The sequence below is a fragment of the Haplochromis burtoni genome, unplaced genomic scaffold (genome assembly GCF_018398535.1).
Source record: "Haplochromis burtoni strain Fernald_Lab_line unplaced genomic scaffold, NCSU_Asbu1 Contig_300, whole genome shotgun sequence".
Lineage (NCBI taxonomy): Eukaryota > Metazoa > Chordata > Actinopteri > Cichliformes > Cichlidae > Haplochromis > Haplochromis burtoni.
Window position 1 is genome coordinate 130,326 of NW_024582661.1, and position 12,657 is coordinate 142,982.

The 12,657-nt window shown below is 38.5% G+C and overlaps 1 protein-coding gene across 1 annotated transcript; it reads right to left on the bottom strand.

Moving 5' to 3' along the window:
• Positions 1-638: 638 nt before the first annotated feature.
• On the bottom strand, positions 639-12,657 carry LOC102303812 (S-adenosylhomocysteine hydrolase-like protein 1; the record flags this gene model as incomplete). Its single annotated transcript, XM_014339785.2, is given in 16 exon segments — positions 639-3,501; positions 3,656-3,776; positions 3,941-4,019; positions 4,350-4,418; positions 4,692-4,790; positions 4,945-5,039; positions 5,464-5,534; positions 5,788-5,876; positions 6,022-6,085; positions 8,308-8,424; positions 8,510-8,616; positions 8,834-8,928; positions 9,770-9,872; positions 10,210-10,310; positions 12,185-12,328; positions 12,612-12,657. Coding segments are annotated over 16 exon segments (1,407 nt in total), but the record flags the coding sequence as incomplete, so codon positions are not given.

Genomic DNA, 12,657 nt, shown 5'->3' on the forward strand with positions numbered 1-12,657 from the left:
TCCAACATGCACACACATTTATACTTTAATGGATGCATCAGAAGTAACTTGGGCTTAGTATCTTGCTCAGGGATGTTTGGTATGCAGGCTGGACCAACCTTGCAATTAGAAATGACCTGCTCTCCCACCTGGCATAGTCACCCCAGTTAGGGATACATATGCCCAAAAAAGATTATGCTGAGTGAAATGAACACAAAAAAATTATTGTTCCATTTGACTCGCTGTCACAGTTACCCACATATTTTTGCCTATGGCCTTAGTAAGTGAATAAACACTCACTATGCGTTTATATGCTTCTCTGCATTTAATTATTAGTATTAATTTCTGGCTCTCCACAGCATGTTTTTGTCCCGTCTTCCTCCCCGTGTTGCAGCAGATGGTCACCCCTCCCTAAGCCTGGTTCTACTGGAGGTTTCTTCCTATTAAAAGGGAGTTTTCCTTCCCACTGTCACCAAAGTGCTTGCTCCTAGGCGGCCATAGGATTTTTGGTGTTTTCTATTTTCTTTGTAGAGTCATTACCTTACAATATAAAGCACCTTGAGACAACCGTTGTTTTGATTTGGTGCTATATAAATTAAATGGAATCAAATTGTGTAAAGCAAATTGTCTGTCTGCAGGAAAATGATGTTTCTGAGCCATTTTCAAATTTAAACTGGAGTTTATTAAAGGAGAAAGTGAAGAGAAATTTAACAAGCTGTATTCAGTTGACATTATGAAAACAAACTAGAAACAAAGTTGAAAAATAAGCAAACATTATAGGTACTATATAATGTAGACAACCTTGTATTCAAATGTAACAATGTACAGCTTCCAAATCACAGTGGTATACTGATTAACTTCAATTTAACAAAAGTCAAGCTGTTTGTGCCAGTAATATAACATTCATTTGTCTCTATAACAGAGGAACAACTAGGTTAAAGTGACTGTCACTATTAGTTATAAAGCGAAGCATTTTCCGAGTGCCATTATGAAAGTAAATGTGCCATTATTACAAGAACTAACATAGAGAAGGTAAAAAAAAAAAAAATTAAAAAAAAACAACCCATCACAATAAATGTAAAAGGTAAATATCAGAATGTAAAATGCTGCTTATTCAAACTGTTTACAGTAATTATTAGCATACCTTTTATGGAATTTGTGAAACACAGATTTTTACAGAAGAAAGGCTGAGGATTCTTTGCTGCATAGCTATAACTGTATATTGCAGGGTAATAACTGTGACGGGCAATAACATGGATAAAAAGAAAAACGCACAGACGGTCCATGTGAATATAAATTACTAAGTGAGTTACAAGGCACTGTCAACTGATCAGTAACCATGGTTGCAGCACTCCTTTTACTGAAAATGATGTCCTCCTTGGCTGTAATGCCCTTAAAGCTGTTAGTGCAAAGATGAAAAGCACTTAGCAGTAGCACACTGTAGGCTACTATTCAATAAACAACAGGAGTAACTGGGGGGGGGGGGGGGGGGGCACAACCTGTTCATTTCAAATTGAAAATTACTGCACAAATGAATTACGCAGTTTCTATAAATTCAGGTTTAAGCTTAGTGCGGTGATGAAACAGGATCCTCAGTCATGTGGCGCGTTATTTTAAAAATGGTAACAAGGTGTCAAACACTTGAGAGGAACAGTGCTGTCAACTGTAAAGCGACCATCCTCTCATACAGCACAATGAAATGTGTTGAAGAGCTGCAAGTTAAACAAGATACAACTATCTGTGTAATACCTAGTTTAGACATAAAATGAGTTGCTCAACTCAGTCATCCAAAGTGCCCACTGTTTAAAAAAAAAATATCACATGTGAATATAACAGAGTAAAATGTGACTTTGCATTTAACAAGCCTCACAAGCGTTTACGCCTCACAGTGCGTAAGCCTTTAAAATGATCATAATCTTCTGGAAACACACATACTGTGTTGGATTAGAATAACTACAATACCACAAGATAACGGGAGGTAAAGCTAATACAACAAAGCTCATCCGTGTCTAGTCCCAGAGCATTTAGGAAATGACAGTTACTTTTCCGTTGTTAGCGTTCTTTAACAGAGTCCTGAGACAAATCTAACAAAACACGGCATTGTGAGAGCAGCTCATCAGACACTGCTGTATGTACAGTATAAATGTGTTGTATGTAACAATGCTCAGCTAGCTTTACATAGCCGCCAATTTCAATTTACTCTCAACAGCTAAACCTGACAAATGACACGGATCACAGACACGATTATATCCCTCTAATTTACAGAGGTGCTGTAAATATTCAATTCAAACCAACAGATTACACATGAATACTAAGATTAGATAGTGCAGATGCATTGACATATATTTACAAATAATTAGAGATATTTGAATGCCCTGAGGTACAGATATAACTCTCACCAGACACCAAAACCTCATAAATGGACAAATTCTTTTTCAAGAAAAAAAAAAAAAAATGACAAGCTCTTACATTTGCTATGCTCAACAAGCGCTTATGTTTCTGTTATACCCAGTCAAGGTTAGCACTAATTGTGAGGATACTACAACAGGAGTGTATCTTGTGTATGGAACGTATAAGGTGATTAAGGTGCTTTAATATCAAAGCAGGAAGAAACGTTTAAAGCAGCACAGAGCAATTTCTGACCACTGGACAGTAAAAATACTCAGAGGAACAAAACTTTGATTTACAGTCAGCTCATCAGGTTATTATGGCTCATCTGTAAGCAAACGATTGCCTACTCAGCAGATACACAGGAAAAACTGATTTGACATCCGATTAATGCCAAATCACTGGCTAGTTTAAAAGTAACATTAAGTCTCATATCGACTGGCCTTTCAACTCCGATTTGGTCCACCTACTCCTGAGAGAAGAAATTAAAAAAAACAACAACAAAAAAAAAAAACAACAACAACCACCAGGAGTTTAAATCATGTCACTTTTTTTTTTTGCAATTGTTGGCTTGTCTGTTTTTAAGGAAAAGACTGCAAACAGTTTTAAGCACAATATTGATGAGAATGCCAAAACAAGGAGCTAAAAGTGCATAAAAAGCACAGTAAGCTCCTGAGATTCCTGGGTTTGGCATTTTAAGTGACTGCTTTGCAGTACATGGAGGGAATGATTATACAAAAATAGTGCTTCGTGTGGGTTTAACATGTTTAACAACTAATATTTTTGAACAACCACAACCCTCCTCTCACAGTCATTTGGCACAATATGCTGATATACTCAACAGCTTTCAGAATGGAAACACATGCAATAAAAAACAAAAAATCATATTTTATTTTTTTTGCATGTGTTATCTCACATGAGCTGAGTGCATACGCTTCACTTTTCATAGCCAGCTTGGGTGCCATTGGTAAAGCAGCAAAACTTTCTACAGTCACTAAAATACGAGTATAAGAGCTATGTGTCCCATGAAGGGTAAAAAATACAATACACAAATCTTTTTTTTTTTGCCTGGAGGTCGGGTACTAATCAGGAACCATCCACATGCTGTTGTTCTCAGGTGAGACAGACTAATACCTGTGAATAACAACAACAAAAACAGATAATGTGAATGCAACACAATTCTTAAAAATTGTTTGTGTTGGCAAACAATCTAGTGCAATAACAATAAGTTAATATAAGTTTCAAAATATTTCCCTATTTTAAAATTTTAAAATGTGTAAAAGTGTACCTGTAGTAATTGGGTTTAAAAGGGCCGTTCTTATTCAGACCCAGGTATTTTGCCTGCTCGTCACTAAGCTCTGTCAGGTGGGCATCAAACGTGGCCAGATGCAGACTCGCAACATATTCATCTGAAAAACAAAGACATCCTTTAATAAGAAAGAAATGGGCGCACACACAGAAGATGTGAATCTGTCAGTTCATGCACTCCATTCTTGCAGGTGTCCATAAATAATGCCTGTAGGCTTTCAACATGTAAATAATACAGGCAGTGGTTAAGTATTTAAATCCTTACCCATCTTTTTGGGAAGCAAGTAAACGTCTTGCTTGTAACGTCCCTCTGGAGCGTTGTACAGCTCGATGAGTGCCAGAGCCTGAAAACAAACATCAATAACACTGCTGAAATTTTATTGCACATTATGAATTTAATGAATAGCGCAGGATTAAATTATGAACTGCTGATTATAATGAGAGAGCGCATCTATGAACAGAAACAACGTGAAGATGTTGAGTGTCCTGTGTATTATAACATATCAGGGTCAGCAAATGAGCTTATTTCCGAGGACGGCCATCTAATTACAGAAAATGGAAAAAACAACAACAAAAAAACCACACCGATTCCTATGTACTCTGCTATCTGCACCAGACATCAACAGCAAATATGGCCTAGCTTCAGCTGCCGTCAACATCCATTTACATGTTACCTGAGTGGTGGCTGTGATGGACAACACAAAGGTAGGGACAGTGGAACAGCTGAGGTTCAGGAGACGTCCCTATTGGACAAAAAACAACACGTTATCGCAGGCTTTAAAAAGTAATTTAACCAAAGGTCTACAGCACAATTGTTACAGTCTAGCGTAAGCTGAAAGTGATTTGATATGACAGCACATTAAAGAGGAGAATGGATCGGACTGGATCAACACTGTTTATTAACAAGGATGCTATCAACCTGAGATCACACGTGCATAGCTGTAACGCAGTTTAATGTTGTGTAGCTATAACTGACACAAATGCATAAGCAAAGGCACACAGACACAGGCAGTCACCTCAGCCAGGAGGATAATTCTCTTGCCATCGGGCCAGATGACATGATCCACCTGAGAGCGGACTCTCTCCCAGGTCAGCTCGGGGGTCCGTAGACTTGCCTAGTTGAGACGAGAACACAAGTAAACCTCGTTTTGTGATAATTTAAAATGACAGAATATTTATTTGATCTTTACTTATATGTTTGTTCCTGCTGGTTATAATCGTGGTATTAAATTTTAAATTCTACCATCATACTTTAAAGCACTATTTTACCACATCAATCTCAGTGTTGGAATGTCCCATGTTGCAGACAATGGATCCATTTTTCATTCTGTCCAGCTGGTCCCTGGTCACCACATTCTTATTTCCTACAGAAAGGCACAAAAATATACCATCCTCATCTATTACAGGAGAAATAAACTCTCTGGAGCCCTAAGAAGCAGTGGAAAACTCCATGAACTTAAAACTTCTTATTTTATATTAAAGAAAGACAGACAGAAAGACAGACGGAAAGACAGACAGAAAGACAGAAAGACAGAAAGAGTACTTTATTGATCCCCGTGGGGAAATTCCTCTCTGCATTTAACCCATTCACTCAGTGAAGCAGTGGGCAGCCATTGGGCGCCCGGGGAGCAGTGTGTAGGGACGGTACCTTGCTCAGGGGTACCTCAGGGTAGCTGTTCAGGGGAATCGAACCCCCGACCTTCCGATCATGGGGCCACCACTCTACCTACTGAGCTATCCCTGCCCCCTAAAAAGCTATAAAAATGTCAGTGTATTAAATGTAGTTACCAGTGCATGTGATGATGACATCTACTTGGCGAATGACTTCATTAAGCTTCACCACTCGGAATCCGTCCATGCTATTTACACACAAAAGAAGGAAGAGATTCTGAATTCAGCTCAGGCCTGGACAGTGACAGGCTGGAAAATCTTTTTACTGACAAGCAAATCAATTGTTGATTGGGTGTGTAGTGCATTTGAGTTAAAGCTGATCATTAGTTTTTCACATCTTTGTCAGATAATTAACACGAACAGTTTTCTGGACAGCTCGGTTTTATCTCTGCAGCTTTTTCCTGTTCATATCGCTCGATACATTCATCATGTTTTCCTCACCAGGCCTGCAGGGCACAGATGGGATCAATCTCTGTCACATAGACAATGGCTCCCAATGCTTTCAGAGCAGCACAACAACCTTTTCCAACCTGAAAAGACAAAATAATGTAGATAATTCATGAATGGCAAACTACAGAAAATAGTTTAAAGGGCATGTTTAAAATGTCTCACACATTTTCACAACTATGCGATTATGATTACTGCAGAATGATAAACTGAAAGGAAACAACTCACCTCGCCGTAACCACATACGACCACCTGTTTGCCTCCGAACATGACATCTGTGGTTCTCTTCAAACTACAGACGTTTAAGACACAAAATTAGCACATTTTGTAGAATTGGAAAACAAAACTGCCAATCTGCAATGGTGTTTGCAAAATTATGGCACACAGTAAAATGTTATTTGGCACTGCTTGTATCAAAAGTCCCTGTAATATATCCCAAATTTCCACATTGTCACACTGGAGTCTGTGCGCTCTAGTGATCCTAAGAGCCATGTTGTCCGGGGAATTTTTGTTGCCCCAAATGGAGCAGTTTAAGTCTCTCATGGATCTGGGAGTTTGACTGACTGATTGACTCTATGTGTTCGATGATGCTGACAATGTCCCGGTCTGCTGTGCTAAAGACAGAAATGAGTGTGAAAGCAGGTCGATCCTCATTCCTACCCTGAACACATGGTCACAAGCTCTGGGTAGTGTTCAATGAGATTGATACTAGCGTCAGAACTGAGCCTCTTTCGTAGAATAGTTGGGTTCAGCCTTAGAGACAGGATGGGACAGGATGTGACATGGAATAGAGCCACTATTAACCAACATTGAAAGCAGCAATTTAAGGTAGTCCAGGAATCTGATCAGGATCCTTCCTGGGTGCCTCGTAGGTGAGGAGTTCTGGGATTATCTGTGCTTATATTGCCGCCCCCACGACTCCAATAAGCAGTAGGAAATGGACTGTTCGACGAGTTAGACCAAAAGTAGTATTAAGACTTAAAAAGATTTACAGATGTGTCCTACGGAGCTATTTTAATTATGTATTTATGGTTTCTGTGCAGAATATCATCAGTTATCAGTTTCCTTAAAAAGGTTTGATAATGCCAACATTCATGTAATAGCATGTACCATGTTAAATGCATGCAATAAAAACATCCTACACACAGTCATTTATAGCAAGTTACCATGTTGGTCCCATTATATTTATATAATTCAGTTAGTCATTCATATTAGACTAAATAAGCTGTGATAGCAGGAGTGCAGTGGGTTTCTGGGTAAACAACAATCCCTCAGCAGAGATGCAGGCATGAAAAGTGAGCCCCTCATGTTGTCTGCAGAGAAACTCCAGCCACTTCACCAATCCTTATCAGAAGTGGCTCGCTGTTCTCCACAATATTCATTATAGTGCAATAACTTTAATAAAGGAAACAAGCTGATTAGGCAAGGCACCAAAAATATGACAAATTACACCTGTCAAATAGAGGGTATTAGAAAATAAGACCTTCAAATTAAATTAACACAGTAATAGGGAAGCCAATTTTCTCAGTTAGCCCTGGTCACTAACCGAGGAAATATCATTAGTATTTCCTAATGGAATACCTGCTACTAGACATCATTGTACCTGCTGATAATTAATCCAGAGGAACAGCAATAAATTTTCGGCAGTAAGCAAAGAAAAGCACAGCAAGCACTGTTCCCATGCAGAAATGTGCACACACTGTTAAAGAACACTAGACCTTTTATGCTGCCAAATAACAGTAGGGTTATAAATGTAACTGTGCTGTCAGGCTGTTTCAGAGACTGCAGAGTCTGCAATGTTCACACTAGACAAGTTTTTACAAGGGTAACATCTCTTTAAAAATCAAGTTTAGACTTTAACGGCAACATTCTTTGTGATAGCAGCATATGAGGCTGTCCGTCCTCCACTAACATCAATTATGATTGTTATTAATGAATAATGCTGTGATATATGCTTATTTTTCTTTACAACGTGGTCACGAGACCCTTTTACAACACAAGTGATGCAGCTGAACAAAAAGATTTTCTCCATTTTATTCCTCACTCTCTTCACTCCTGTGAAAAGCTGACCCAAAAGCCAAAAGAATTACCCACAGTCCAAATCGACCATCATCCAGAGATTTAAGCACATTGTGTTTGCCCCCACTAACATGATGCTGAGATGAAAAGCAGACCATAAAGGGCCTGTTCTGCCAGATTTCCCCACTTGTAGACAAATGATAACACAACACAAAATTACCTTGCTTAGCTCCCTCTGATCTTTATATTACATTGATTCAAATATAAAGTACAAGTGTACATAGAGATAGATTTGTATAAAGAAAAGCACATATATCTAAAAGGTTTTAAATAAGTTGATAAGCTGTTCTCCTTTATCACTTCTAGAAAAGTTACTAAAATTACTGGATTCCCCCTTCCCCTCCCCCCCTAAACCATGTTATTTAAGTTATCCAACAAACAAACTGTAATATTGTTTATACATGAGCAAAACATTTAAAACCCGAGCTTACTCACCCATCCAAGATGGACTCTCTGCAGCAGTACAGGTTATCAAACTTCTGCTTTGTCACAGAGTCGTTTACATTCATCGCAGGCACGCACAGTTTTCCAGCTTTAGACAGCTGATACAACCTAGACAGAAACATGATGGAAACATGTTGGCTCGCAACTAAATGTGTCAAGAAAGCAAATATCTACATATACAAAAATAAATTACCTGTGAACCCCAGTGACACTCTCCTCCACAATGCCCCTGATCTTCTTGAATACGTTGGGGTATTTCTTATACATCCAGTGTGTCAAGTCTCCCCCATCATCCAGGATCTAATAAGCAGGAGGAAAAGATTCGTCATCTTCTTATAAACAGAGCGTGGTGTTTCTCATCTTCTCTTCAGTAATTAAATATTTACAGACTGTTATTAATGAACGGGTTCTTCTTCTGGTGTTATTTGGGGCTTTTCAACGTTGCTGTTTGTGTACATCATTCACATATTACACCTGGCAAAAGAAATGTCCATGTACAAAAATGTTTTCCACCAACCATATTAGGTTGCCAGCCCTCAGTGTTGATACAGCGGTCAATACACCACCAGAAGTCATCTTCAGACTCCCCCTTCCAGGCAAACACAGCCACACCTGAAACATAGCAGATGGGCGATAATATCTCAGTAGCAGTACGTCATATCAAGAAACCACTTCAATGTTGATGAGCAATTACGTTGTCTCGTTCATTTCACAGAGCAGAAACTGGATAAACTGCATGAAAGCATACATAAAGTCTTAAATAAAGACAGTGAATACAGTCAAATTCACCTCTTCGCTTAATAACTGGTATTATAGATGTAATATCTCACTCATCCCAGTGGAAACCAAAGATTTTTCATGACATAGTATTTGTTCAAATGAAATGTGTCATACTCCAAACAGATGATACCAATATGATTACTGGGTGTAAAAGCAAGTTTGAGACCAGTTTAATAGTGGCAGACATTTGTACTCTCTATGTGCCCTTCAGTTTAATGAACAGCTCAGTACAGTACGTACAGCAATAATTAACTGAGCACTAGACACCCTGTAAAAAAAAAAAAAAAAAAAAAATGCAGGATCACTGAGACTCCCCCAGCCTTCCCGATCATGACGAGTCTACTCTGAAGATTTAATGCACACTTTGACCATCACATAGCAACCGCAGATAAAGGGCATAAAGAGTGCTGCTAATTCACTACATGGACAGAGTTATGTGTTCCCATTAAGTCTGCAGGGATGAACTGTCATGAGTTTAACATTTACAAACCGTAACCTTGGTTTTAAAAGCCACGAGACGCTCGCACAACAGAACAAACCTTTGCTCATTAAAGATTAAAAAGAAGCCTTATCTGATGCTGTGTTCTGCTGTTATCACAATGTTGTTTGCAATCAAGCTCGCCTAGAAGACTCAACGTGGTCTATGAGCTTCTTCACCATCTCTGCTGCTTACCTGTCTCTGACAGGGCAGCAGCCACTTCATTCTGTGTGGAGTATATGTTGCATGCGGTCCAGCGGCACTGAGCTCCGAGAGCAACCAGAGTCTCAATCAGCACCTGAAAACATACAGTACAGTCACAATAAGTGTATTTTATTGTTATATAACACATGAATTTACCATGACCCACGTCTACATACATCATCTTTAACTCTTTGGGATCATCTGGCTGTTGACAGCCCATGAACACAGCCAGCTACATACATTTTAATTGAAATACAATAGATTTTCTTTTTACTCATTTAATTAAAAATAATAATAATAAGAGGAAGCACGAGCTTGTGTGAAGTAAGAAGCAATTAAATAGTGATTTAAAGTCCTATATGACGAACAGACACAATCACAGTGCGGTCTTTGCTCAGGCGTTGAAGCTCGATGTCAGAGATGAATCTTACTGCAGTCTGGGCAGTGATGTGAGTGCAGCCCACAATCTTGGCACCTGCCAACGGTTTCTCACTCTGTGCTCTCTTCCTGAGTGAGATCAGTGCCGACATATCTGAAAACAAGATTACATAATGAAAATAGTCAGTGGGAAACACTGCAACGCAGACGATGCAGTAGAAAAAAATACATCCTTTTCTTTTAGCAAGCGTTACAGAATAAAACTAAACCGTTAACAGTTAAAGGCAGTTATTTTTATACAGAGCTACTGGCTATTTTTTGAAAGATGGATAAAGGGACTATTTGAAATATACAGGTTTTACTTTTCTGTCTTGGATGGAAATATGTAGTGTTATTGTTGTTTGTGTTTTGTATTTCTTAAATAAAGCAAGCCTCTAGGCCTGTGTGACCAGGGCTTAAATAACAGCAGCAGCAATAGCAGCAGCACCGAACAAGCTTAAGTTTCCCATCTGCTTCAGTGACGTTTTGCCAGCAAACAAACCTTTAAAATGCTGCTTTAGGTTCCAAATGTCAGTGTTGCTCAATAATGCAGAGTCTGTTTATGAATCATGTCCAGATTTTCCTTCTCTTTTTTTCATGTTATAGGAAATACTACAGGCAGGAATCATGTTAATCTTTTATTGTCGAGAAATTATAAACAGATAAATACTGACTGATAAATTTAGTAAAGATCTTAAGTGTGAACTATAAATGTATCATGAATTTTTTTGTTTTAAATTAGGATTATAAAATATTGTTGTTACATTCGTAACGGGCACATTAATAAGGCCTGCTTCTCAGCATCAAACACGTATCTGCACAGATACTTAACTCTTGTATGATAAGACTAACAAGATTTTATTCTGTATCATATCCAGACATGATTAAAACCATGTGGCTCATCTTATTAAAGCACAAGTTCTTTGATCCAAAGCAAGAAAGAATGGACAATGTGCTAGTAGGGCTGTGCGATATGACCAAAATCTCATATCCCGATATAAGAATTATATCGTCCGATAACGATATAAATCACAAAATTTTCAAATTATCTGTAAATTCTGTGAATCTCGGGCAGCTCGACTTGCGTGAAGTGTTTCCAGCTGCACGTCCTTTACCCGGAGTCGAGTGTTTTAACAGATGCATGAAACTATATATTTTTAGACATAAGTTGTAACGGCCGCCGTTTTCTTTGTATTTATTACACAGCATGCTGCGGGGGAAAGCCTGTTCTAACGTTTGAGTCTAAGGTTTATTTTTTAGCACCTGGCGGCTCTTTTTTAATTGTCATCCATAAATAATCTACTCTTTCACGTGATTCAGTTTATTTTGGAAAGTCTCAACAGGATCTTGAGCTTTATTGTGAAAGGTTTATGTGGAACATAAACAAGCGGACACGCGATGCTGTTGCTGTTGATAACGACAACGCATAAAAACAGGCGTTTGTCCGTCAGTAGTGTGGTTATATAAAATATAAGAGAAAGAGAGAACTTTAAGAAATTAATTTAGCCACTACAGTGACCATCAAAACGATGAAAATATATTGCCGTAAACAGTTTATTTTGCGACACCACGAAACAAAGGATGGCGTAAAATAAAACTATAGATGTTTTTATATCGTCATCCGATATATATTGTTATATCGAACAGCCCTATGTGCTAGAGATCTTAACATCTTTTGAGATGTGATATCATGACAACTACTTTCCTTTTTACAAACAAATTAATATCACTTACAGCAGCGACAGACTGAGAAAGTTACTCACATTACTAAATAACTTCAAATAACCTTATGTTCAGGGTGAAATATTATACCCTTGAAATGTCACACTTCAGTTGTGTAAGGGGATTTATTTTTAGGCGACAGTGTTATTCATTGCTACTTAAACATTAACCTTTGATTCCTGTTTTGTTTTCCTCCACAACACTTGTAAATTTAGTAGCTGTTGCTTAAATGAAATGCTGAGATCACTTCACGCTCCTCGTGCTGACCTTGCTCTGCGATCTCAATCTCCCGCCTGCCAAATTCAGCCTGCTTGATGTTCTTGACACAGAAGTCACTGCTGCCCTTGCTGTTGACCTGAGTTTTGTCCCGTGGCGAGGTCTCATCATCAGAGCTATCCGTATATGATGCAGCTGTAAAACAGGGTTTTATTATTAACACCAACCAAACTCAAGATTCAGGAAGTTAAGCAAACATTTTTGCTGAAGGTCAAAATGAGATGAGGATGACAAAAAGAAGCATTACCACAAAACCTATAACAAAGAAATGTACGAATATTGATGTCATCAAATGGCCTAACAGACTCCTCTCATTATCTCCCTTTCCACACTGTACAGCTTAGTAAATACAACACAGTGTAAAATCTTTTGCATCTACATCACAAATGACACACACGTGATTCTGGCTCCTTCTTACCAGAGCTGTAGCTGTCTGTGGAGGACTGGGAGATGGAGCGGGACAG